Source organism: Anabas testudineus, chromosome 10, assembly GCF_900324465.2.
Source record: "Anabas testudineus chromosome 10, fAnaTes1.2, whole genome shotgun sequence".
Lineage (NCBI taxonomy): Eukaryota > Metazoa > Chordata > Actinopteri > Anabantiformes > Anabantidae > Anabas > Anabas testudineus.
Window position 1 is genome coordinate 10,389,945 of NC_046619.1, and position 27,959 is coordinate 10,417,903.

General features: G+C 39.1%; 4 protein-coding genes across 7 annotated transcripts in view; all 4 read right to left on the minus strand.

Annotated features, from left to right (window-relative positions):
- Positions 1-1,899: 1,899 nt before the first annotated feature.
- On the minus strand, positions 1,900-9,429 carry kiaa1191 (KIAA1191 ortholog). Of its 2 annotated transcripts, XM_026358156.1 has the most exons (9): positions 9,215-9,429; positions 8,805-9,069; positions 7,739-7,802; positions 7,442-7,629; positions 7,133-7,244; positions 6,785-6,912; positions 4,263-4,414; positions 3,936-4,108; positions 1,900-3,141 (listed from the first exon to the last, which is right to left on the minus strand). In XM_026358156.1, exons 3-9 carry the CDS (start codon positions 7,764-7,766, stop codon positions 2,936-2,938), a joined length of 987 nt encoding a protein of 328 aa, XP_026213941.1. In that variant the 5' UTR covers positions 7,767-7,802; positions 8,805-9,069; positions 9,215-9,429; the 3' UTR covers positions 1,900-2,935. The 2 variants fall into 2 exon arrangements, with proteins under 2 accessions (XP_026213941.1, XP_026213942.1); XM_026358157.2 differs by lacking the exon at positions 9,215-9,429 and having other exon boundaries at positions 8,805-9,077.
- A 392-nt stretch (positions 9,430-9,821) lies between these two features.
- Positions 9,822-10,925, minus strand: LOC113160632 (C-X-C motif chemokine 6-like). Its single transcript, XM_026357981.1, has 4 exons — positions 10,747-10,925; positions 10,494-10,614; positions 10,181-10,258; positions 9,822-10,060 (listed from the first exon to the last, which is right to left on the minus strand). Exons 1-4 carry the CDS (start codon positions 10,808-10,810, stop codon positions 10,033-10,035), a joined length of 291 nt encoding a protein of 96 aa, XP_026213766.1. The 5' UTR covers positions 10,811-10,925; the 3' UTR covers positions 9,822-10,032.
- Positions 10,926-16,746: 5,821 nt separating this feature from the next.
- si:dkeyp-72g9.4 lies at positions 16,747-18,785 on the minus strand. Its single transcript, XM_026358150.1, has 2 exons — positions 18,644-18,785; positions 16,747-17,787 (listed from the first exon to the last, which is right to left on the minus strand). The coding sequence occupies exon 2, from the start codon at positions 17,783-17,785 to the stop codon at positions 17,006-17,008; it is 780 nt and encodes a 259-aa protein (XP_026213935.1). The 5' UTR covers positions 17,786-17,787; positions 18,644-18,785; the 3' UTR covers positions 16,747-17,005.
- Positions 18,786-22,789: 4,004 nt separating this feature from the next.
- The window catches only part of adamts2 (ADAM metallopeptidase with thrombospondin type 1 motif, 2), a 93,119-nt gene continuing 87,949 nt past the window's right edge, over positions 22,790-27,959 (minus strand). For all 3 annotated transcript variants that reach the window (XM_026358139.1, XM_026358138.1, XM_026358137.1), the window contains one exon: positions 22,790-27,099. In XM_026358139.1, coding sequence (XP_026213924.1) covers positions 23,930-27,099 — 3,170 coding nt within the window. In that variant the 3' untranslated portion in view covers positions 22,790-23,929. The remainder of the gene's footprint in view (positions 27,100-27,959) is intronic.

Sequence of the window (27,959 nt, forward strand, 5' to 3'; positions counted from 1 at the left end):
AATCTTTCCCCAGACCTGACCTTCAAACATTTAGACCATAAAACAGTTTTACACCACTCACACAAAGCTGAACCAGTTGAGTGAGCTGAAGTGACACAGTTTCTCTTTGCTATTTATATGTGCACACTGGTGTAGTGTGACCAGATTGGAAGGTCTGAGTTGTGCCCGCGGAGTTTGAGAAAATAAAATACAGTCAAGGAAGGAAGAGACATTATTTTAAGGTATTTTGCAGGAACAGTAAAAAAAAAAAAGCTTTAATATAGTTCAGTGAGTGAGTGTGTCGTGTCAGATTGCAGACAGTGTTTGTGTTGCTGCATGGTCACTGCGGCAGGGTGGTGCCTGCCAACGCACATCTGTGAGTGAGCTCAAAGATTTGTATGAGATCAAGTCTGAGGCGGGAGCAGAGAGCAGAGAAGGGGCAGGGGCTTTGCAACAACGTCATGTTGGACCCAGGCTGTAGAGCCATCTGTATTGTGTCATGACGGCTGGGCCCTCCACCCTTTGCTCTCGATTTCCCGGTTTCTCGTCCTCCCAGATTCCCCCACCCACAGATTTTCTTGCCTTTGCTTTAGTGTTGTGTGGCAACTGGACTTCTTTCTCCAGCTGACATGACTCAGTTTCCAGATAACCCCACCTGGATGACTGAGAACCTTCAACAACATTTTTTTGGTTCAGATTTGGTGACACACTCATCTCTACCCAATGTGGCCTAACTCGTCGTATCTTCCATTTCTGTTGGGCATTTCACTAACAGCCCTCTTTCTCATTTCTTTTCTGAACTCGACTGTCTCCTACAACATTCACCTTTGCTCCCGTACCACCTGAAAACTCGACATGAATGCTCAACAGCCTGTAATTAAATGAAGGAGTGTTCCTTTAAGTAGCTGCAACTCATTCCTAAAAACAACAAAAGACAGTTTGAAAGAAAAATTGAAGCCAAAGTTGAAAGACTAAAGTCAAAGTTGATGAAAGAGAAAGAAAGAGGCCTTTGCTTCTGTTAGAACTGCAGTGTGAAAAATTCATTATTTGCTAATCAAATTAAGTCAATACCTACTGTAAATAAGAATATCAGAGCAACTGACTCACCCTATAATAAATCTACTACATTCACAAAATAAACAAAGCATTAGACAATAACTCTGGAGAGCTGTAACAGGGCTGTAAACATTGACGTTTAATGGCCAAGTCAGTGACCAAGAATTCTATTCTCCACTGTTTTATGCTCCTGGCTCACTGCCTGAAGGCCTAGATGTGGAGAGAAGAGGCTGGGTGTGACATCCAGCTATCATCTGGCATTGTTAACAATACAACTGGTTTAAAAAAAAACAAAAGACTAATTAAATATGTGCGTAGTTGACTTACTAGTCAGCAGAGATACTTACTTTCTCCTCCTGGTTATTCTCACCTGTGCCTCTGACCTTATTGTAGTGTTATTTAATCCATTTATTACTGTGGAACACATCAGCTATGAGTAATGCAGTGAAACATACATGAGATATAAAAGTTACACTAGTAAGAAGGAAACTTCTTTTCCAACAACTCAGAGATTTCATTTTGAGATTATTGCGCCATCTTGTGACCAGAGACTGTAAAAGGTTTGTGCAAAACCATACTCATTGTTGTGAACGGGCACATTTTTGAGTTGTACAAGTCTAATGTAATAAAAAACTATTCATTCATGATGAAGTGTGTACTGATAATCCTCCACTCATTCTGTGTTTTATGAATTTTTTAAATATGCAAGAAATTAGAATTAGAAGGTCGTCATATCCAAAGACAAGACATGAACCCCCACTACATTAAAAGAAAATATACATAAAGAAATTTCACAACTTCCTAATACTGGGTTCATTGAGTGTTTAAATAGATTTCCCCCCCAACAAGAGATAAAAGTACCACTTTTTGCTTATTACTGTTAGTTTTTATTTACAGAAGTAAGAGGGAGACAACCTCCCTTGTGCAATTACTTGCAATAGATCAACTTTTCAAATAAAAACAGCAGAGATTCTTGGATTGTGACAGGTAAAGAAAACACTTTGCATTTTATGGCATGTTGAAACAATAGTGTGATGCTGTGTAAACGCAAACTACTACCTACTATTTAGAATGAAAAATGTTGATATAAAGCATAACAATATTAAAACGTACAAGTTCAAATAATAATATTAACGATAAAAATCACTTCAGGTCTGCAGTCATACTCTGTCAAAAAAGAAAATAAGATGCTCCTCCATATAAAAAACTAAAGCGCAATCTTGATGGCACAAATGCCCAAAGCAAACACTCCACAAGCTTAGGCACAATATCAATCATACCACACTATACTCTCTGCATGCTAACAGAGAAAAGCATTATACAGCTACAAACCTGTGAGCTTATTTATAATAAAACAAACGATACAAATGGCAACAGAGCATTACAAACTGAAATAGTTGGGCAGCTTTAGTTTGAGAGGCAAGGCTAAAGTGTTCAACCTTAGCAAAAGACTATTTTAAAAAGCAAAAGATATTTCGACGACTTCAATCCCATGCCATCACTGACAGTGGAGCGAGGACAGCAGGGGAATGCATGCCAGTGCACCCGCTATGTGACACAAGAATAGCAAAACAAAGCAGCAACATCTTTTGGGATGACAAAAGAAGTTACTTCATTTCGTGTTTTATTTGGACCACTGATTTGGAATAGACAGGAAGGGGATGATGTAGGCGAACAGAAGACAGTGATTCATCTGAGCAGGTCTGCTGGGAGAATAACTGTGCAGTAATGTCTCCAGGGCTGGTGAGCCAATACTACAGACGGTCTTCAGTCCTCTCAGCCTTGGTAAATTTAAAGGAAGGCAGAAGGGACAGAGGAAGGCAGGAAAGAAAACGAGCAAACAGACGGGAGAACTACTGAGGATGTAGGAAAGAGGTGGAACTACACAGCTACTCTGGCTTCAGAAGCCCGAAGGTGTTAAAACATTCATGTCCCGAGGTTTCAGTTTGTGTGGTCGTTGGGGGGCCTGCTTGGACTCAACGCCCGAGATTTCAATCTTGGGGGGCATGAAGTTAACAGGGTCTTCCACCTTGAGGTTGACCTGGGTGTTTGTGCCATCCATGGTAGAGGACTTCTGCAGGCCAAAATAGGACTGCAGTGAAAAGCCTGGAGGAGAAAGGAGCAAGTGGTAAATATTGCCATCAATCAATTAAATCTAGCAGTTATAGAAAACTGTAATAATTATATCTTCTGAGCTTGCTTCACAACCGGAAAGTGTGTTTTTAACCACCCACTCAAATTTGAATGATTAAAAAAAGAAAAGCAATCCACAAGTGTGTACAATTAGAGTTTACAAACGAAGAGAGCTGCAGATCAGGTTCCTAACTTCATAACTTGGTTTCTTTACATACTCATAAAACTCATCATTTCTGCTGTCTAAAAACATCTACAGCGTTCAGTCCTCTCTGTCCTGCTGCTATTCCAGACATGTCTGGCCTTTCTGCCACATTAACTCGCCTTTCTGTTGAGCCCGTTTAGAGGCTCCATTGCGTCATCGAGGTTCTTTTCTTCCCTGCCCACCCACACCCTCTGAAAGCCTGTTTTCTGACATCCAGAGGCCTCAGTTTGCTGCTGTGATGTACAGGTCCAGGACTCCATGACATCACTGATAGGTGTGGCAAACTAATAAACTGCATCCATCTGAAAACATTTGTCTAATATTAATGTTGCAATTGGATTGCAGTTGGTGGCTTCAACATAGCCCGCAACCTTAAAAAGAATAAATAAATAAATAAACAAACAAAATAATAAATAAATAAAATAAAATGATAAATTTTAAATTTAGGGCTTTACCAGAATTTGTCGGGCCACAAGATTCATCCTACTGCTCTGAACATTTTTACCATTTACTGTACATTACTGTATTGATCCAGACACAGAACTGGGTGTAAATCTCTCACCTGTGCTAGTGTCAGAGCCCGGGTCAGTGGGGGACTTCTGTACCACAGACCGAGTTCCAAAGAAGCTCCACCTGTCTCCTCCTCCTCCTTCATTTCCTCCCATATCTGTGCTGAGGCTTGGACTGAGCTCTGGGGTTGCAAGAAAAGGAGCAGGACCTAGGTGGAACCAGTTCCTGTATGTATAAAGTGTATGAACATATAAGCTAACATGTCATGGGTGCAACATATTACAATTGATATCTTCGGAAGTTGTATTATACAATTATAGAATATTATATGAATGTATATAAAGTACATTATCGGAAGGTATCTTGTTACAGTGCCTACCTGCGACTAACAGTCGGTGATGAGTGGGGACTGACACAGGGGGTGACACAGGGGGTGACGCTAGGGGTGACAGAGGGGGTGCCACTTGGGGTGGATTGTGCTGATGTTGTAAGCCGGTCCTCCTTGAAGTCCCCGCTTGGCATTCTCAACTTCTGCACAGGGAAAAAAAAAAAAAAAAAAAAAAAAAAACACAAAACAACAAAAACAAAAAAGTAGTTAAAACAATGAATTAATGAATTCCACTTTTCCAGACTCATCCTGTACTCAAACTGTGGCCAGGTTGTTCTTTTTTGACTTATATACTCCACATGTCCATTTTAGACTATCAGCACAGTTTGCGTCATGTATGTCAGAGCATTGATCCTTTTTAAAGAGCAGACACCGATTGAACATAAAATACTAAAGGTCAGCAGTGTTGTTCTGGACATACAGATCAAAAATAATAACATGCGTCACAGATTCTTAAAGTCTATAACCTGTGTCCTTATGATAAGAGTGGTGAGATAAAGAGACAAAAAGGACTAGTCTATAAGATAAGATATAATATTAAAAGACCATTACTGCAATTACTTAAAAAAAAAAAAACCCTTAAACCTCACTCAAAAGGTGGTTGCTCTACTTGCAACATAAGCAAAACCACCGGTTACAAGGAAAATAAAAGTGTGTCTGTTTTGCTAATAGATAATCAATAAATGTGCAAAAGCTAGCAGTCTCGTCTACTTCAATGACCCAAATACACAATTAACCTTACTTGCCTTGAAATTTAGGTTTATTTCAGCAATGATCTCTTGAAGAATATTATCGATGTTGAGTCTCCATTTAATGTGTGCATATTCTTGTCCATAGACTGAATGTCTCTCCAAAGTCATATGTATCTTGTATATTTGGTCCTGCATTCTGCTTAGGGCAGTGGCTGTATTGCAAATGAATAACAAGGAGAAACTTTGCAACCTTTAATCTCCTGCCTACTATTTGGGTTAGTATCCTGTTCGATTTCATAACTGCTCCAGTCCTGCTGGATCCGAGCCAGAATATTTCAAACCAGGACAACATGTTGGCAAATGAACTAATTTGTGTGTGACTTATAAAGCAACGGAGAACTGCAGTGGAGAGAGAAAAAGCAAAACAAAAACATGCCACATGCGTCTCATGTCTGCATTTCATCATCTCATGTATTTATTACTTATATTCGGTTTATTTTGTTATTACATAATGTAAGCACGACTGAGGCAAGAGTGTGACCAGTGTGTTTATGTTTTACATCAGCCAAATTGTCAAAGGGCAAGTGGATCTAGTCCCAACAATTTCCCTCTGGGATTAATAAAGTTTCTTTAATCTTCAATGTTGAATATGGTGACATTACTTAATAGGCACAAACTGAATAGTTTCCCTAAGCAAAGTGAGGTTAATGTTAACACTAAGGTAGACACAACAACAGTTGCCTAGACAGAGTGAAAAACAAAACTACCACAGTGGTAGGGGCGATCTTTACGGAAGAAAACCATTTACTAAAGCTTTGTTTCCACATTAAATAATATTAAATGCAGGCGTAACGCTGACGTTTGTTACCGGGTGCTAAGGTAACCACTAACGCTAACGCAGTAAGCTAGCTAGCTAGCTAACGTTTTTCCCAATATGGGCCACTGACAGCTAGTTACAGTTTATGTCACACTATTTACTCGTTTGTGACACCCATAATGCTTTAACCCAACTAAAACTCCCGTAACGTCAGGCTGATAACTACCAGATCAAAATATTAGTAACTAAGATAACGTTAGCTCGAACGCCAGCTTTGCTACCTAGCAAAGCTAAGCTATTGCTTGGCTAGCGGCCCACTCTGCGGCCGAAATAGCTGAACAAAATCGTTAGCAGTCTGTGACATAGCGCGTTACCTTTTTATGACAAGATTTCTTTGACGTTCCAGTCCGACAGAATCCTTAATTTTGTCCATTATTAGCTGCAGCAACACGTTTAAGGGGCGATTTTGGTTGAAAATACACAGACGGTACAGTCTGTACACAACACAGCAGGCCTCTGTAGGGGTTCTGTTTTGTTAGGAGCTCGGTGATTGGTCCGTTTCAGAAAATAAGGAGGCTCGTTTCATTTTAAGGGCGTTGCCTGGCAACTCTGCCGATAGAAGCTCCAGTCTATGGGACACGCAGAGAGCTGATGACGTAATCTGTTTATCGAGATGCTCCACATTTGACTCAGGTTACAACAATGTGGTATTATATAACTCTTCATAATGAGTAATTATACGGACAGCACAGCACTACGCCTGCAGTCATCATAACATGTTTGTGATCCTGTGTGGAGAGATGCTCGTTTTACCTTAAACCATCAGATATACCTAATCGCATGGTCATAACTGCAACTTTTCATTTAAATATAAACTTTACACAATAAACCAGTAGGAAGCAATGACAGTGTGTACGTCTGACGCATGTCATAAATGTGTAAAGATATATGTTTCAGTTATTTTAAGGACAAATCTATTTTACCTCCCATTTGTTCATACTCACTGGCAGTGTGCCGTCACCCAGTCGGTGAAAGCGGGTCTCCTCGGCAGAGAGGCCCTTGCGGGGAGAATATCCAGTGTCTGTCAGTCCTGCCTGGACCTCAAATCTCTGGAGGTTCTCGTGGGTCTGCTCTATGTGAGGATGGGCATACAGTTGACAGTGATACATTTAGTCAGTGTTTTAATGTGCTACACTTCACTGATACTAATATATTTGGCAGCCAAGACATCTGCTGGGTGAAGCTTACATAATTCTGAGACATGTAGTGATATATTAACTTACATTACCTGTGACTAAGTATTAATAAAAATAAACATTAATGTTCCCAGTAACTCAGTTTTGTTAACTTACTGATCATTAGTGTGTTCACTAAAGAGGTGGCTTTGGCTTTCACCACAGGCACTGGGGACTTCGGTGGTGATATTGTCTCAGAAGTCAGTGACTTCTCAGCATGGGCTCCATCCTAGTTACATAATTGTATACTGTTAGAATTAAATCACTTATCATTAACCACTTACATAATGACAAAGTGAGTAAATCAACATGCACCGGGTTAGTGTATGCACCAAGCCACCAAGAGGAAGTTCCATACAAGCCAGTTCACATTTTGTTATGTAGCTAGTTTATTCTGTATTTTATAATACTTTTCAGTTAACAAACCTCTACAATCTTTCTAAACTTGTGTTGGGGGATGACAGGGTCTTTCCATAAGATGTTGACAGTCATGTCTGGAGGTGGTGAATGCATGGGGGCATCAATGTGCTCGTCATAGCTGGTATTGCGCCGCATCATTCCAATGGGAGACGACAAAGCACCAAAGATTCCCGACGGCGTGCCAGACTCAAGTGCTGAAGTATGGATTAAAGAAGATAATTAGAATATAAGAGAATAATGACCAGCAAACAGTTCACATGGTAGGAGCTGCAAAGATAGCGCCCGTTCATTTGCTTGCATTACCTGGGATATCTCCCTGTCTTGAGGCCATTTTGATACAAGAGGGAGAGAAGGACGACAGAAGACCCTGCAGGTTGACAGTGTACAGGTCAGCTCTGCTCAACTTTGGACTCCAAACATGAACATTTCATTGTATGACATCAGACAGGGTTACAGGATCAATAGACAGATAGACAGGGCTGTGCCTATGGGTTCAAACTGTGTAGTGCAACACCACATAAGTCCTGCCCCTACTGCCTTGGTTAAGTTGTATGTACTGTGCACAGTGCATGGTGTCCCCTTTCTGACCTGCTTCAAATAGAACCAACGTCCTATTACAGCACTATCAATTATGGGCTATCAGATTTAGTCAGTCCTCACATACCAGCTACGTCAGCAAAAAAAAAAAAAAAAAAAAGCCAAACTCAAAGTGAAACGGAAATGAAACCTGTAGAAATACATGTTGTCTGTTTAATAGGTTGCAACTGATTATATCCTGCAATGAAGTCAACTCATAGTGTAAACATACATGGTCGTCTTGTGCTAGGATCAACCTGTAAGACTCTTATCAGTGCAGTATTCCAGCTTTATCTGAGATTCACATTAAAATCAGCCTTTCTCTTCTTCTCTCCACTGACCAATGACATGATCGTCTGGAAATAAGCACAGTCTAGATTCAGAAAGAAGTCAGATTTACTGTTTCAGGTGCGAGGTATTTTCCAGTCTGGTCTACTATTGAGACAGACAGACAGACAGACAGCGGATCTATCTGCAGCTCACGTCAGCACCATAGGAAGCCAAATACCGTGACTTGCAAAACAGGAACCGAAGTCACACCATGGGCGTGTGGGAATAACGCCTGACAGAAGAAGCTACCAACTATAATTATAACAACAGCAACAATTCGGATATAGGAATGTTTCCTGGAGACTACTCAAGTATTTAAAGCCGAATATCATGACGTGTCATAATTTCTGCATGCATCAAACTTAACTGCAGTCTGCACTTGTCTTATTAAATATTGCTTATCATTTCCAGCGTTTACATGAAGGACAGTGGTTTATTATTATGCATGCTACATAACACTGACCTGACAGTATTTCTTCCTCTCTCCTGCTGAGATTACTCCATAGCCGCAGTGTTTTCTCTGTCAGAGCCGGACGCGTTTGACAGACTGAACGAACAAACGCGGTGGAGCTGCAGACCGGTCAGTTCATCCATGACTTTTGGACATGCACAGAGTCAACAGACAGCTCAGACGACCGCACCATATGGGTGAAGGCAGCCGGCAACGCAGCCGGCGGAAGTGATGATCCCAAACTTAAAAGCCCCGCAGCATGTCAGTCAGGGAACGACTGTAATGCAAGAGAGTTATATGTCAAGTGCTGCGCTTTTGTGCGCAACGGCGGCAACACGTGTGAGGAAAACACTGGATTTAAGGGTTTGATTAGTAGTACATGTGTGAATAAACAAACACATGTCACATTAGAGATACTCAACTCGTTCGTGGAGTCAATAGGCCTCAACCTAAAGTTGAGGTAAAGGTTAAGTTAAGGTAAATGTATGGAGCGTGTGACGGGTGTAGTGGATCATCCTATGAGACTCGCCTGAGCTGAGCCGCCCCCCGTCACAGTTCACATGATAGCGGTGGAGGGTCATTGACCCTGTTTTGCTGGAGTCTGCACCCGTTGGTGTCCTCTGCTGCCATCTAATACATAAGTAAGATCCAAATAACTGTGACACCCTCTGATGTTTCATGCCCGGCGCAGGGGCGGCGCAAGGCATTTTGAACGGGGTGGCCAAAGAGGCGCACCAAAGGGTGCATGACTGAAATGAAGGAAATTCCATTTCCATTCGGTCAGTTCTCCTTGGGCTGAAGGTTGTACTTTCATTTACAGTCATAAGCCAAGTACTTTCCGCCTTCTGACTCCGGCCAATCAAATGATGGAGGTGGCCTGTGACACCCCTGGAAAGCCTGCCTGACATCACAGTATATCAACTGACAGATATACTGTATTTTATACTTATATATTTTATCAACCTTACGTGACAGCACTATAGATATAGGATACAAATGAAACAGAAAACATTTACAAATACAATGTCTTTATTATTCTTTTAAGAGAAATTGTAATAATGAATAAAACATTTCACAACACATATTTATTTACAAAAGCAGATGAGAGGAAATAAAGTAGAAGTTGGTATAAATACAAGATAAATAGACTGAAAGTTCCATTCATATGTCGACATTCGAGGAAAGTGCCTTCGGCAGTGGTAAGGTCAGAGCTTCATGTTGGGCCAAGCGGCTCAGCTGGTTAGGCTGTAGGAGTGCTTTTCTTTTGCCTTTAGGAAATGACAAAAAACGAACGCATTAGAAACATTACAGTGTGGAGAAAGCGTTTCTATGAAATGCCGTATGGTGGTTATTCTGAAACATAAACTGTGGTCAGTAGTTAAACTCACATGATGTTAACCAGAATCTTTTTCACTGCTTTCAGCTGAGGGTCCAGGCAGTAGCGAAGGCCGCTGTTCATGGTCACTCTGTTGAAATGGACAATAGAGATAAGTTAATTTAAAGGGATTTAGGTAAACAGAGATTGTTATCTGCCTTTAAAAGTACACTTTTAAATCACTGTGCTTTTAAATGTTACTGTCATTGTAGCAGGAATTAGTTACCCTACATTAACGGTTCAAAGTCTTGTCATTGAAATATTACAAAATAATAAGATAATATCAAGTATTCCCACATTCTTAAAAAAAAAAAAGAGTATCTTACACAATCTCCACTTTGTTACAGAAGACGGTTGCCGGGTAGATCTGGATGTCCTTGATTTCAGATCTTGCGCTGATGCTTTTCCGGACACGCTGACACAGACACTGCTGTCCTGATTCATTGACTAGAAAAAAAGGGAAAGGGAAAAAATTAACGTAATTTTTACATTTTAAACAGCTACTAACATCAGCATATATCAAAAATAGCTTCATCGTATGTCTGAGCGCAACAGGAAGAAACCTAGATAAAAACTTACGTTGAGCTTTAGAGATGCAGACAACGGCAGCCAGGAGCAGAAACAGTTTGATGATGCTGGACATTGTTGGTTTTCTCAAGATGTCAACAGTGCTGGAAAAAGATGAAGTGCAGCTATAAAAATCAGCTGAAGTCAAAGAAAACAAAGCTGGTAGACAGAAGCGCTGTGAGGGGTAGAAGCTGTGAGGGTCGCCTTAAATACGCTCTTCAGCCACATACCTCATCCTTCCTTTCATCAAGGGAATTTTTTACAAGTGGAAAGTGAAACTTCAGAAACCACAGGAAAAACAGCTCACCCCCCACACTCTCCTTTCTAGTTAGGAGTTTTATTAATTTACTTTAGCGCACTAAAATGATTTAAAAGAAAAAATGGTTCTTTTTAAAAACAAACAAGCAAACAATGAAAGTAGTCTGAACTGGTTGGATCCTTTAACCTGCACAAGCAGTTATACATATACATTATAATTATTATCACTACTGAGCAAAAATAATCAAGACAACTGAATTGAACTTCTATCTTAGAGAGAAAAACATATTTATTGAACCTCTTTATTTTAGCATGCTTGTTATATATTTTTTTAAGTAACAAAGTAAAAAAATATAAAGTTAGCTACTTGTCAGTACGTTAAGGGCCGTTCTTAACTCTCTGACCGACTCGGTATAAAAAGTTTTTAGTTGTATTTGTACATTAAGTTTTCACATAGGTGGACTTTAAAATGGCAAGTGTAGGCTGGTGATCTTTGTAAGATGAGGCTCTGATATAATTTGTGTGCATCCGTGGTTAACACCTTTAGGGTGCACTGCATGAAATCAAACGTGTTACTGCATGGAAAAAAATGAAGGTTTTTTTCAGTTCTTTCCACTGTCATGGCTTTCATAGCAGTTTCTCTCTTGTGACATTTGTGGTGCAAATAAATCAGTAATATCATTCTTATCAATTGGATCTGTACCTCTGTATATGTGTCTCTGATTAAAATCTGTATTTGACTCTATTTGACAAACCAAAGGAACCACAATCACTTACAGTAGATCTGAAGTGATATGTTCTTCTAAAGTCACGTGGTTGAAAGAAAATGTGTATTTTCACCAGAAAGTTTAGTCTTAATGTGAGTTTCACTTGCATGTCCTCTTTCACTTTTCTTAACAAAGTGAAATACCAACTAGTTTTATCCTTCTGTAATTTTAGTTGCCTTCTCCTTTCTCTTACATTTAGGCCACAAAGCTGAAATAAAAACAAAACAGAGGCTTAAGTGTGAAGAATTCAAGTTGTATCAAAGAATATAAGTTATATCAAAACTATGTGTATTGCTGCAAATCACTGTTCACAAGGCTGGAAACTACAATGTGTGTTATTTTGTAATGTGGTCCTTTCAGCACTGTGACTCTGCATCTTGAGATAATCCAGAGGGTTTTTTCAGGTTTTTTTGAGCACACTGTAGAAATTATACAGGAATTTAGCTGACTCAACGACAATTTTCTTATTAACTCAATGCAAATGTATAAGGTATAGTAATTTAAAATTAATATGTATGTATAGCTTTAATATTTGGGTCCATTTACAACTTATAAACATTGGTTATTGTTTCAAATTGAAATTAGTTGATTGAATACAGTGCTGGGAGTTCACTCACTATCTATCTATTGACTGAAGTTTAAAAAAAAAAAAAACTAGCTGACTTCCCAGCATGCATTGCTTAAGAGTTGCCCAGTCATGATATATACTATGTGTCTTTAAAAATGTCAGAATAGTTTTTTTTTCATAAAAATAAAATATTGTTATTTTATTTTATTAATGCTGAAATCACAAACAGTTTGAATCAAAAAATCCTGGAAGCAGCTTCTATTGTTGTCTTTGCACTGACTGCACGACTTCAGTGACCACGGCTCCGAGTTCTTCATATCAAATAGGTGAAAATCCTAAAACAAAATAAAATACGTATTGACTGTGTCTTTACGACATTAACCTGATCATTAAACTTCAGTTCAGCTAAATTGCATTTTCAAGGCATTTTCATTTCTTTGTTTAATAAATTCAAAAGTTCTGGACTAATTTAAGACATAGGGGTCTTCCCTGGCAATGAAGAGCAGCAAAAGGGAGTTTCATTTCTTGCCACATACGGTACAGAACAAAAAACTATAGTCAGGTGGTTAGCAAGTGTGACTTCTGTAAAAGCTGTATAGAAAGACAACATGTTAATTACTATTACAGCACAAACATTGGAATGTAGAAAAATCACAAAGAGTTAACAGGGGAATTATGGTTTAACTGTTTACTGCTACCACCTTTGAAGCAATCTAATTTCATTCTGACAAACAGGCTCCACTTAGCAAGCTTGAAAGTTTTATGAATCCCTTCAGTTAGTATTCATAGGTTAGACTGGCGAGTTCACATCAGTGCAGTGTTTTTCACTACATATATGACCAGTAGTACGGTTTATGGAAAATTATTTTCTTTTCGGTTTTACCCTATTAGCTGTGGAGGGGGGTAAATGCGGTTTCTGTATATGAGGGACATGCCATATCTAAATATATTTAACAATTCATTTCCTTTTTAAAAAAGCCACAGCTAAGTGTGACCTCAACTACGCTTGAAGCGACAGGAACTTCTAATGTCAGCAGAGCCTCTTCCTCTGCAAACCTTGTGTAAACAGCCTGGTTTGGTTGCACTTCTCACTGCATTTTTAAAGTGATTTCTGCAGTCAGGAAACAGGCTATGATGAAAGACAAAATGAAAAGTGTAAGTAAATTAAAAAATGATAGAATGGAAAAATATACAACATCTGTGGTGTAAGGAGTGTTCAAATCTTTGAAAGTACCAAATACAACAATAAAATAAACTCCTGCTTAAATCAAAGTACTGATTTTATTCTTTTTTTGGTAGCTGTTAAAGTGTTTTACATACATACAGTTAGATAATGTTGTATTGTGGTTCCAAAGGGTAATAATAATAATCTGGGTGGGAGTTTGTGATGGTTACCTAGATTTAAAAAATAAATCTGTTACAAAACAGGTAGTTTTGGACATTTCTCAGATTTTCTCTGTGTGAATTACTAGACAATGTCACATTTTAGTCTCTCATTAAGTAAGTTTAGATGGAAAAATTACTTAAATTAAAATTAAAATTAGATTTTTCTCTGGTAACAGCCAATATTATCTAATCTAATATCTAAAAACTTTAGGGGTAAGTTGTCATGCCAAAAATGTTGGTACCGCTGCTTAAGTATTTAACAATATGTGTGTGTGTGTGTGTGTGTGTGTGTGTGTGTGTGTGTGTGTGTGTGTATGTTTTGTTTAGTTTTTTGAGCTCTTCAAATGTATGTCGTGTCAAGTGTATTTTGGTAAATGTCTAATGAATCTAGATACCACTTAAATGCAAGGGAGCTGAAAAACAATATTTCCAAGAGTGCTCTTGTAAAGCATAAAATTGAAACAGTTAAGTAAAACACAGCAGGTATCTTAAATTGTACTTAAATACAGCATTTGATGGGTAAGTGCACTCAATCTTAGACCTTTCGTCAGCTGTTCAAATACTGCTTCTGTGTACAAAGCATGATTGATCCATGTCTACACAAAGAGCAGTGTTTTTGTGGCACCGAGCTGAGGGTGAAGGCCAATGCGGACGATATTAGTTTCATGTGATATTCATTTGATATTGTTTCTTTGTGTGGTTCCTGAGTATGGTTGATTCCCACCACCGTGTGGTTAAGATAATTCCTGATTTGTATGGTTAAAGAAAATTATGTTATGCATGTCATTGCAGTCCTAAGATTTTGACCACATGGACATGGCAGAGACAAACCTGAAACCTAATTACTGTCTTAATTGTTATTACTTCATTTTCAGAAATTCAGCAAATTTATGTTATACACTTCATAATTTCACAGTTTATATTACTGTAATTCCTGTCTTGACGGACTGCACGATACATTGTAAAATCGAATCCTCTAATATATTTTTTTATTAACTTAACATGAAGATTTCAGATTTGTCAGAACCTAAACAGGAGTTGTTCTGATTTAAAGTCCCTTAACTTAGAGTGATGTGTCGAATGAATTAGGTTCTGAGAGTTTACTTAACTTGTTAATTTAAGTTGGTTGAAAATATACAAATATAATATACTGATGAAAATGTGCTACAATACATCCATCTAATCCACCAGTTAAGTCATTGTGGTTTATTTTTACTCATGAAGTGACTCATGAGGAAGGCTGGTGTTGAATTCAGTCACTGTACACTTTTAGTTCTGACTTTATCAGAACTGAAAGTCACTGAATGCAGCTTCACATGACGGTTTTGTACTGACTAGTTTATCATGGATCCAACTGGATCAAGTTTATCATGATAACTGATTCTTTTCCTCAGTTAATTCTTCAAATGGACTGAGAAGATTTTAATTGGTGCTCACGTGTAAAGAATTACTGTGCAATAAATACACATTCAATAACATAAATCAAACGAGACTGATGACTTGCCTTTCATTTGAGTATGCTGAGGTAAGTGTGAAAAGAAAGACAGAGTTTTGACTTGATATGACTCCACGAGTCGAGTCGAGAGTTTCCAGATTGTGACTTTTTCCTGTGAGACTGGAGGTGGCTTTCTCTCGGTGGGAACCATCAGCGTGTCTGTTTCCCCCATTTCTGTTCTGCCATTTCCATCTTCCGCCTTATGTCTTCATCGTTGTGTTCACCAATAAGCTTCTAACTAGCTGTTTTAAAGGTCAGGTCTGTTTTTTATTACTGGGATCTGGATCTTTTCTGTTTAAGAAAATACTGAATTCGTCAAAGTGGAACCTGACAACATGGGGGACATGTTTGACCCAGTTGTCTGGCTGCGCATATTTTACTGCATAAGCATTTGTTTGTTTATTTGGATCTCTTTCAGCTCAGGACTAATTCCCCATGAGTCCAGATATCAGTAATTTATTAGTTATTAGTTAAAAGTTATTATTACAGTAGTTATAATAAATATTAACTAAAGGTACTGGACAAAAATGAGGCCTAAGTTGAATGAAGCTGGGACTATCCTTCCTGTGCCTGCTATAATGGTGCTGTGTCCCGTTTACAATTTAATTACCTTGAAAAAAAAAGTTGGTTTTGGAAAAGCAGTGTTTTATTTTATATAGTACTTTCACACAAACCACAGTTGACACATTTTATCACTTGAATGATGGTGTTAATCTGCAAATCTGCATATCAGTAAAACACTGACAGTGTGTTTGCCACATAACATAATAGTGTGAATACATAACACATTCAGACTCCTTGTACTTTGAAAAGCCTTTACCCATGACCTTTGACACAATCACAGTTGTGGGTTCTGATTGTGCCTTTACATTCGCACCATAGATGGGAAAAAGGCGACTCGAAAACATGTGGGTGCCAGCGCAGGTTTCGTTGGCTGAGACTGGGTCTGAATGAAAATAACTGCACAGTGAGAGTTTCTTCAGCACCACAGCAATAGTTTATGCTTGTTAAGGAGGGTTTGACTGTGTCATGAGATGGTTTTGAGTGTTGAATGACACATGCCTGACCCCTAGTGTTTAATATTCAAAATTACATCAAAGGGTTTCTTTTGTTGTTATTCAAAGCCGCTTAATGGTTATACAGCTATATTTAAAGAAATAAATACATTCCTACCGCTTTGTTATTTAAAATACTGTAATGTATGTGCGTGAATCAGTAATGTCACTGTAGTCACCTCATTTCTATCTGCAGTTTTTGTTCCTGTGGGATGCCAGTAATGCTTTTGTACCAGTGAAACAACAGATTGACCTGCATCTTGGATGTTTAGCTTCAGTGTCATCTTCACTCAGCCCGTGTTTCTCCACACAGTGCAGGATCCCACGATAGTTACCATAGAAACCCCGGCGCCTGGCACCAGTAGAGCCGAGAGTGGTGTTAATTCATGGGGTTTTACACATGCAGAAGAAACACAGATTGTTGCTCGATGAATAACACTGGTCGGTGGAGTATAAAAGATTGGTTTATTTATTCATACTTAGTTCACAAAACACTCAAAGGTATAAAAAGATTTTGCAGATTTGTCAAATTGGGATTACCAGCATACAGCAAGCGTAGGACGGTTGTGATAGTAAATAATGACACTGATAATATTACAATAGATAGACAATAATGGCAATATCAAAAGTGTATTTAATTGTATCCTTCATATATAGCTGCATAATACACTTCTATATACGTTGACTCATGCACTGAAAAAGATTAGGATATTTTTGCCTTCTGTCAGTGTCCCTTTGCAACTTATATCTCAGCAATGGCAGGCAGCATACAGGCTCGCACGCGTGCCTCCCTCCACGCTGACCTGCAGTCAGAGATCCACTGGGAGATGAGGGATTGTTTGATGATTGGATTCTGTCTCTCCCCTTCTGCACCTCTGTCTGCGGGGACGCTTCTCCTGCCCTCCAATCTGTGTTTTGGGGAGATATTTGGACCTGAAGTGTTAGCGCCGGTGTGAAACTCATGGCAACTGCTCTTGCGCTGGCACGACAGTTTTGGACTTGAAGGATGGGGGATGCTATGTGCTCTGGCGCGGGCCTGACCATCCCATATGCTCCCGTGTTGCCTTGTTAACCTTCCCTTGACAAAAGCCTGCCTTGTACCTCCGGAGAGATTATTGTGGTGTCCATAAAGATACTCCAGAGGGTCTGAATTGCCAAACATCAACTTGCTATTCAGTTCTTTCTCCTCTTGCTGCTGTACATCAGCGGCATGTGCCTCCTCTGTGGGGTTGAATTCAGAGGTGGTTGATGTAGTCCCACTGAGCCGTGACAGCCGTGGCCTCTGGTGCACAGCTTCCAGCTGTCTTGTGTGGATGTTGTCAGGGGAGACGTCTCTGGTGGGGAATGTGGGGTGGGCCAGGTGACAGATGGAGAGGAGGTAGTCCTCTGAGGAGACAGACTGGCTATGACCGGTAATGTGGAGCATGTTGGCCTCATTCAAATCCCTCACAGTTTCCTCAGTGCCCTCTGTTATTGTAGGCAATAGTCTTCTCTTGGACAGCAGTCTAGACCGTGGTCGCATAGCTGAAAAAAAAATGGGAAAAGAGGTCATGTTTACAGAAACATCTGTCAAGTGTTTGTGATCACACAGACAAAAAAAAAAAACAAAAAACAAAACAACAACAACAAAAAAAACCACTGGACATCGAATTAGCATGCACAATGATAATTGTATATATGGCTGTGGATGCCAGATTCTGGTTTATTAGGACACAGTTCAAGTCAGTACACGTGTAACATAAACAAAAGCACAACATTCATTTTCATGTGTCTTTGCTATGACGTCAATTTGCTGTTATATCTTGATCTTTTTCACATGAATAGTTCTAGTCTAGTAACAGCTATTTATTTTTGTCCTTCGGTGTATTGGTCGAATCATTTCTCATTCACTCCGAGCCGTCCTCTTCTTTTCCTGACTCTCCTCTTTCCCATTTCAGACGCCATGCCCTGCTTACTTTGGAGTGGCAGTGTAAACAGCCCACAATTCAAACAATCCTAGCAACGAGTAGCAAGAGGCAACATAAATAGACGACTCTGTTAAATACATTCTCAGTCATATAAAGCCACAGAATATGTCAGTGTGTATTTTCTTATATAACCCCATATTGTTATAACCCAGAGTGTAGCCCACAACATATTTTCGTCTCGACCTCCGTGCCAAAAATAGGGCAAGTCAAACCAAAATGCCAGCCTCTCCCAGTTTCTCCAAGGTGTAACCGTTGCTAAATTTAGACCACACCTTTGGTTTACAACAGCTAAAAATGGTTCCACGGCAACAGCTCTGGGCTGAAGAACAGACCAGGCGCCCTGGTTATTTTAATTTCTTGTATTATCAGTTAATTATGTAAGGTATTTCTGCACAATTTGCTTCCGCACTCACCTGCTCACAGATGGTCTTTGTGGAATCCAGGTGATCCTTTCTTCTTCTCTCTGCTCTTGCAAATATCAATCTGCAGCCTTTGTATCGTTGCTTTCTCTGTAATTCTGTGTCTCGAGCCAGTGATGCTGCTTCTCCTTGAGCACACTCTATAGCTCCAACTGGCTCTGACCAGAGGCAACAGTAGAATGCAAATTTATCTTCTCTTCACATCCCTTCTCCTCCCTCCCTCTCTCTCACTCCCTCTCTCCCTAGCTTACTTTTGGCTTGCCCTCCTTCCCTGGCTCTAAAAATAGACTCACCATCCATTTCCTCAGCCCCAGCACTGTCATTGGCCAACTGTATTGATGGAGAGAGAAAAACAGAGGTAGAGGAAGCAGAGAAAAGAGAGGGCTAAGAAAGGGGATGGTGAGAGACAAAAAGGGAGACAGAGGGAAAATAAAATAGAAAAACACAGGGAGCAAGACTGATGAAGGTTTATTTTGTTCTTTTTTTTTTCAAGATGTGCCATTTCTAGAAATGACTGACTGTAAGTCAATACAGTCAACCCTGTAATTTTGGTAGATCTGCCAAAATGAATGATGCTGTGTGGGAACAGAAATTTACATATTGTGGAGCTGCTGTAAACTGGTGTGACCTTATTGTGTAAAGCATGTCATGTGCATCATGCTGGTAATCAGATAGGCATGTGAGAGCTTTGCACGTGTTACTTGTGTGTGTGTGTGTGTGTGTGTGGGTGCACAGCACACAGCATCACAGGCTCACTTGTGTCAAATTGATCTTTGCTATATGGCTTACTGAAACGGATTTTATTTACCATGTTTTATTAAGATGAGTGGTCAGGCCTAGTGGACTAAAATTGACAGTTTAGATAGTCAGACAGGACCTCCAGCAGAGCCCATACTGAATTTCTGTATAAAGACATAGAAGAGGACAGGGGGCAGATGCAGGGACAAATACAGCTTTGGCCGTTGTTGAAAAGACAAAGATTTTATAGACAGGCAGCAGTTGATTAGGCTTTTTAATTCTCATTGATTTTAAATTCTGATTAATGGATTAAAAAAAAAATTATCACAAAGGGATTTAAAAAATTATTACATCAATGTCATCGGGGGTCACTTTGCAAATACTGACCACTGTCAGAAAACTTTAATTTTAGCAAAGTAACAAGAAGCATATGATGTGGCATTTATGAAGCTACAGTGTGTTGGATGCTAGAACTTAGAAATCTTTTCAAAATAAAAGATTGTTTAGTGAGAGAACTATTGCAAAAACATTTCCCAGTAAATAAACATGTATATAGTCAGTTAATACTTGTTAAAAACTGTTTAGCTAATGCTCTATAAGAAATAAAGTCTTTAAAGTTTAAAGTAAATTAAAGTTTGGACATCAATGTTACATTGTGTGTATATTGTGAAGGCTCACAGGACTATTCAACAGAGGATTTATACTCAGGAACAACCTCCTTCAACACTCTCCCCTGTGCCTAAGGAAAAGTTATTTCAGTCCAATTAGAGTGAATATTTGAATGTGTGTTGGGGGCAGCTTGATTTAATAAAGAGTTTCAATGCTAACAACAAACATAGATCACAACATTAACTAGGCTTCAAGTATAGACATTTATGAATGAAACAACAAGATTAAACTCTGTAAATGCTGGTATTTGTATAGGTTGATCCATGTGTGTATAGGGAAATAGTTGTCTTATCAGCAGGCATGGCAGGCATATTAAAGAGATTACAGATAGGTCCAGTTGTTTTTTGATGGCTTTCAGCTGCAAGCCCACAATACCAGCCTTCATGCTTTGTGTACTGTAGACTGACAGTTAATTTGCTATATGCCAGGTGGTATGCAACTGCATGATTGTGTCTTTATAGATGAACACATACATAACACAAACAAACAAACAAACAAACAAACGGGGTTTGGCAGGAAAGCTTTACAAAAAACATTCTTATCTTATCATTATATAAATGATTATATCATTATATAAAACAAAACAAAAACACAGACAAATAAAAGATAATTTATCCCATCTGTGACAATACTGTAAAAAACGATCCCCAGAAAAAGCATTTATGACGCATAAACGCATACACAGGCTCACTTCTTTTGTGTTTTCTTGTGTCTTCTTGTATTTAGCACAACTCTCCTCTGTTTCTTGAATCTCTTCCATTCTTGGGTTTAACAAGATTTAAACTGTTAGAAGAGGATAATAATGATTTACTGTAGAGCTGCTAAAAACTTCAGCATGAGGGAGGGAAGAAAGAACTGGATACTTTTATTGGAAGAATGACAAGGCACTACATGGCTATTGACTTTTATCACTGGATTTCCAGCTGCGAGAGAAATTCTGAGAAATGGTCATACAGTAGTGTTGTCCTCTGAGGGGCAGAGAGGGGTAATTCCTCAGAAAAACGACCATGTCTTCCATGAAGCTGTCTTGAATGTGTTTGGTGAAAAAAAATCAAACGGGCTGGGCAAAGTAACTGGAGCACAAAAGAATAAAACTGACCTGCATACATACCTTAAATGAATACAGACCTGCATACATACCTTACATTAATACAGACCTGCATACATACCTTACATTAATACAGACCTGCATACATACAGTACCTTAAAGACCTGCATACATACAGTACCTTACATTAATACAGACCTGCATACATACAGTACCTTAAAGACCTGCATACATACAGTACCTTACATTAATACAGACCTGCATACATACCTTTGCTTATGTTGCAAACTACAGATTCAAAGCAGAAAACAAAAAGTAATCACACACACACAACATAGCACTAACTGCAGAGGTATGAATTGCATTAGACCAGGGTTGGCCAACCCTGGTCCTCAAGAGCCTCAGCCCTGCTTGTTTTCCAACTATTTCTGCCCTACCCTCTGCTGATTACATGGATCAGGTGTGTTCAGCCAATCAGAAGCAGGAAATGCAGAGATAGTTGGAAAACAAGCAGGGCTGAGGCTCTTGAGGACCAAGGTTGGCCACTCCTGCATTAGACTGTGACTTTCTTAAATATCATGTCACACTCAGAGTAGATCCCGTGCATATTTCCTTCTTTCACTCCTTTAATTTTTGCATCAATTAATTGGTCTGAAACAATTAACAAGCTGAGCGCTTCAATCAAAAGCCAACAAAGACGCTCATCCCAGCACAGGGAGGTGTGAACAGATGTTTTAAGTAATTTAACTTTTGATCTTAGTATTTTCTTTCCCGGTATTATTTGGACACACATTGTGGTTTTTGTTCAAAGAAATGCTAAATGACAAATAGCATTATTAACCATGCAGTCCTAAATTGCTGCACAGTGTTTTTGACAGGACTTCATAAGTAATTTAACATTCTGCTTCCAGTCATGTTGTTTGTGTTTAATAATAGAGACAGAGGAATCTTTAGTGAATGTAACAGAAGTGATATGGACACTTTACAGGGAGTAGCTAAGGGCAGCTTTGGAGAACATCTGAAAGGAAAAAAGGACACAATGAAAAACAAGTTATTGGTTTATAAAAGATGTAAACACTTAAGGGTCAACTTGAAGTCATGCATGTCTAGGGAATTATTCAATCATAAAATTTCAGTCATAATGTTTGTTTTTCTGTCTAAACATGTTGCATATTGTGAGAGAGAGAAAATCCAAGTTACAAGCTGTTAGAGACTCATTTTGGAGCAAGAGGGTGAGTATGTGTTTACAGCCATTTTCTGCTCATTACACTAAATAATAAGTTCACCCAAAACATGGTGTAATATAGTAATCCACATCTTTAAATTTAATTTGTAACTTAAAAGACAGCTGTGACACTGAAAGCCAGATTTTGCAAAAATAAAGGAGGGCAATAAAAAGACTAGTTTGCGCGAGAAGAAAGGACAGAAATACTTTTGCTCTGTCTCCCCCTATGTGCCTTTTATTGCTTTACTTTGGAAAAGAAAGTTAGATATACAGTAGTGTAGATAGCATGCTATGGATTAGTTGATGAAGCTGCACCTAATCTTGAACAGATGCACTGTAAGATTAACTGAGAAACTACTGATTACAACCAAAACGACAAAGAAGGGTAGCACGATATTTGTCACTAGAACAAAATCACACAACAATGACAATTTGCAAAATACCACAGGCATGTAAACTTTAATAAATATTAAACATCAAGTTTTTTTTTCATATGTACATGTATCATACAGAAAAATCCATAGGTGCTTCTCCAGGTTAAAGCCATACCAATAATAAAACTTTTAGAAGAAAATATACAGGCCCTCAAAGCGTCGCTGCTGATACAGTTAATACAAATAGTCTTATATATTTGTGTTTTTGTACACAACTGAATGAGGGACATTGCTTTTAGCAGCACTGACAACAAAAAGCACCATACTTATACTGACCGTTAAAAAAGGTAAACAAAAATGAAATTAAAATGTGTTTTTCTCTTCAAAAGTTTTCTCTTTAAACCTAGCTTAATGATAAATGAAAAAAAAAAATCCTCAATATCTAGGAAGCACCGAGTGTTTGGTAAAGTCCCTTCAACTCTGTATCTTAACTTCCAGAGAGATAAGACGACCCAAGCAGACATTTGCTTTGAAAAAGGCAACAAGAATGAAGCAGTGCAAACGTTCACAATGCAATTAAAGTAAAAGAAAACTTTGACTCATCGGATTGTCTGGCATTATCATAATTTGAAAATAAAATATTTGGAGTGTTAAATAAGAAGACATTTTCATGTTACAGTAGCTGTTACTAGGGGGGCTTGGAGTCATTTGTATCTTTAAGGATGAAACGATTTGCAGTCCTGGGCTGTAATATAACATCAGATAGAGATTTGGTTTGTAGGTGGTATATTTTGTTGCTTCATAAGTGCCAGTAGGGATAATACCATTTTACAAACTATGTAACACCTTATCTACATCACCCATTGAGTGAATCTTCAAACAAGACCGTGGGTGGTTTTGAGGGATAAAAGCTTAGTGTTGTAAAGTGCTGGTCAAACTGGATAGAGGTTTGTCATCCCTTCTGTTTCTCATTATTGTGTTTACACAGGCAAGGCGATTTGCTTCAAATCTGTACTCTAAAGGGCTTTTCTTTATTCAAAGCAACTGTTCAAACATTGGGTTATGATATCCTCTCTCTGAAACAGTCCTGATTGTCATGATATTGAGATAACAGAGAGGAAAGGCCTGATGGGCTTGGCCACGGCAGTTTAGAGGGGTTTCACAAGGGTTCACAAAAGTCTGTAAAGAAATGTTTCATCTCTATAAGAGAAACAAGAAGGCTTGGTCTACTTTGCTGTATAACCTCTCTTCATCCTGAGGAGAAAGTTACGCTTCTCCTCCAGAAGCTCCTGAATGCGTTTGTTCCTGGTTCTTTCTCGAAGGTTGACTCTGCGTTTTGGGATCAGGTTGTTCTGAGAGATGTCATTGTCCACGTTGTTGCTCCTGTTGTATACGACGTCGATAGAGTTGTTCTCACCATTCTCCTCGGCTCTTCGCCGAGGTCCCACAGGAGAGCTGGTGGTTGTTGTGAAGACTGTTTTTCCTGTAGTTGAAGTGAAAGTGGTGACAGGTGTAGTGTTTGCAGGGTCTGAGGTTGCCGAGGAAACCCCTACAGGGATGTACTCGGATAAGTCCAACCAGGGTGAGGAAGCCAGATTTGTCATATCCTCACCGTTGATGGTAGGGATCACCATGGTGAGGCTGTCGTCAAGTATAATAGTGTTACTGACCACTTCCATGTTGCCGTAGGGCACAGTGATGTCATCACCGCTGATAATGGTCCCGCTTGTAACTGTGACATCACCACTGCTGGTCAGTGTGACATCACTAAGTAGTATACTTTCACTGGGTATTGTGTCAGGCTCAAAATTAATGGCATCAGTGGGTCTTCTGAGATCATTGAAGGCACTGGGTGTTGTTACTTGAATGTTTGTGCTGTCATGATACCACAGTGGAGTTTCATCCACAGCCGCTGTGTCATTCCTGATAAATGTGGCATTGATTCTTGACTCAGGGTAAGGCGAGCTTGTTGTTGTACCATATGCATTAGCGCCAGAGGAAATAGTGGAAGTAAAGTATCTTCTTGATGCTTCTGGGTTATAGGGAGAGGGATCTGTGGTGTAATAAGATGATGTTTTAAGTGTTTTCTTTTTTGGGGTTTTCTGATTAACCTTGGCCTGTGAATTTGTAAGAGTTTTGGGCTCTGGTCTGGGGCTCTTTTTAGGGTTTGTCTTTGTTTGAGTTAGTTTTGTCGTTGTCTTTGGTTGCATGTTCTTTTTGGAACTGGCCTTTGATTGAACCTCCTTTTTGGATGTTGTTTTCATTTTTGCCTCAGAAGTAGTCTTTGCTAGAGTAGTCTTTTTAGGAATTGTTCTATCTGAAGGAGTTGTTTTGTCTGGAATATTTTTTTTAGGAGTTGTTTTGTCTGGAATATTTTTTTTAGGAGTTGTTTTGTCTTGAGTTGTCGCTTTGGGAGTTGTTTTGTCTAGAGTAGTCTTTTTGGGAGTTGTTTTGTCTAGAGTAGTCTTTTTGGGAGTTGTTTTGTCTGGAGTGGTCTTTTGGGGTGTTGTTTTACCTGGAATAGTCTTTTTGGGAGTTGTTTTGTCTGCAATGTTTTTTTTGGGAGTCGTTTTATCTGAAATAGTCTTTTTGGGAGTCGTTTTGCCTGGAGTAGTCTTTTTGGGAGTCGTTTTATCTGGAGTAGTCTTTTTGGAAGTCGTTTTATCTGGAGTAGTCTTTTTGGAAGTCGTTTTGTCTGGAGTAGTCTTTTTGGGAGTCGTTTTGTCTGGAATAGTCTGGAATAGAGTTATGCTTGCTGGAGTGGTTTGCGGAGTTGTGTTTCCTTGAGGAGTTTTTTGGGGATTCTTTTTTACTGGCGTTATCTTTTTAGGAGTTGTTTTATCTGGAGTAGTCTTTTTGGGAGTCGTTTTATCTGGAATAGTCTTTTTGGGAGTTGTTTTGTCTGGAATTAACTTTTTAGGAGTTGTTTTGTCTGGAGTAGTCTTTTTAGGAGTCGTTTTATCTGGAGTAGTCTTTTTCGGAGTCGTTTTGTCTGGAGTAGTCTTTTTGGGAGTTGTTTTATCTGGAATTAACTTTTTAGGAGTTGTTTTTTCTGGAGTAGTCTTTTTGGGAGTTGTTTTATCTGGAATAGTCTGGAATAGAGTTACGCTTGCTGGAGTGGTGATTTTGAGAATTGTGGTGGCTGCAACAGTCGTTTGCGGAGTTGTGTTTCCTTGAGGAGTTTTTTGGGGATTCTTTTTGACTGGAGTTATCTTTTTAGGAGTTATTTTGTCTGGAGTAGTCTTTTTAGGAGTTGTTTTATCTGGAGTAGTCTTTTTGGGAGTCGTTTTGTCTGGAGTAGTCTTTTTGGGAGTTGTTTTGTCTGGAGTAGTCTTTTTGGGAGTCGTTTTGTCTGGAGTAGTCTTTTTGGGAGTCGTTTTGTCTGGAGTATTCTTTTTGGGAGTTGTTTTATCTGGAATAATCTGGAATAGCGTTACGCTTACTGGAGTGGTGATTTTGAGAATTGTGGTGGCTGCATTAGTCGTTTGCGGAGTTGTGTTCACTTGAGGAGTTTTTTGGGGATTCTTTTTCACTGAAAATATCTTTTTAGGATTTGTTTTGTCTGGAGTAGTCGTTTTGGGAGTTGGAGCCTCTTTTGGTGTATTCTTTTTTGGAGCAGTATTTGTTTTCTTTTTTGCATTTGTCTTTGGAATATATTTTCTTGTAGTATTATTTGGTACAGTATCAACTTTTGATACTTTTGGAGAGATCTTTGGTGAAAACACCTTTTTGGGATTTTTCTTTGGTGTAATATTCTTTTTTGGCTGTGATTTGAGTGTGTTGTCTGTTTTTGTGCTGCTTTCTGCTGGATTCATCATTGTTGGACTGGCTGTTCCTTGAAGGTCTTTGGTGGTTATCATTCCAGGTGTTGTTAGACTATTCACAGTACTCTGTAATGGTGGAGCTGTGCTCTGGTCTATGTCTGGAACAGGCAGAGGTAGAGGATGAGCAATAATACTGGGAGAAGTTATAGTAGCAGAGGTGGTTGCTGTGAGAAAGGCATTATAGAGCACAGGGTTACTTGTAGCAGCTGGTGCATGACTGGTAACCATTTTTGTGGAGGTGAGTGAGGCTGAGGTGGTATGAGAACCCAGAGTGGTGAAAGTAGGTGGGTCTGTGATGGTCCAGGGATTTACAGTTGAATCTGAAATGGTGGGGATGGCAGTTGTGGTGGGTCGGATGGTGGTGTAGCCAGCGGTGAAGATGATAGAGGGTGTAACACTGGGCTGGATGGAGGTGACTGGGGTGGACCTGGAGGTGGAGTTGGCTAGAAGCTCCGTGGCATTAACATTGCTGCAGGACTTGCAGCATATGCGCCTGTAGTCCGGTAGAGAGCAGTAACGCTTCAGGACCTGCATACGACAGAAAACTGAGCGGTCTCCATGACAACGCTGGCCTGTGAAGGAGAGAACAGAAAACTGAGACTGGGTGCAGCCAGGAGTAGACACTATGTAGGGGTGTGCATATGTGTTGGATTGAAAGTATATTTATGTGGACAAATATGGAATGGTATAAGTATGAGAAAGTATGTTATTTAGCAGTAGTCTCTGAATGCATGTTGATATAGTACATACGTGTGTGTGTGTGTGTGTCTGTGTGTGTGTGTGTTGGTTTGGTTCCACATTGTACATGGAGTACAGTAGAAAAGGCAGACCATTAGAAGAACATACAGGAAGGAAAAGGAAGAAAAGCCCAAACATCAAGAGCAGTTACGAGATTAGTCCAGAGTAGCTGAAATGGAAAAAGAAGGGTTGCCAGTCTTGTGTTGTAAATATAACTGTGTTTGAGGTCTAAATTTTTCATCAAAAACATCTGAAAACTAACACTGGCTTCCTTTTGCTCATGCAGCTTTGTGATGCCATTGCTTCAGGTATGCATCATTTATACTGTGTTTGTGCCATGCCACTAAAAATAACTTCAGCGTTCTCCTGGAAGTGTTTAACATTTTCTCTGACAAAGAATTTAACATTCCTAGTGAGAGAAAGGTCACACTTTTTAAAACATTTTTATTGATACAACTTTGCTGTTGAGAATGACAGGAACTGAAACAATGAGATGTACGCCCCCCAGCTCAATATATAGATATATTCTTTTCTTAAGAAAAATAATTCAACTGTATCGAAAGTTACAAGTTCACAGTCACTTTGGTAAAACACTTCATTACTTGGAAATCAACCAATCAATCTGTTAATCGATTGAAAAATAAAACATGAACTACATAAATGATATTTGCTGTTTAAATAAAATACATAATTT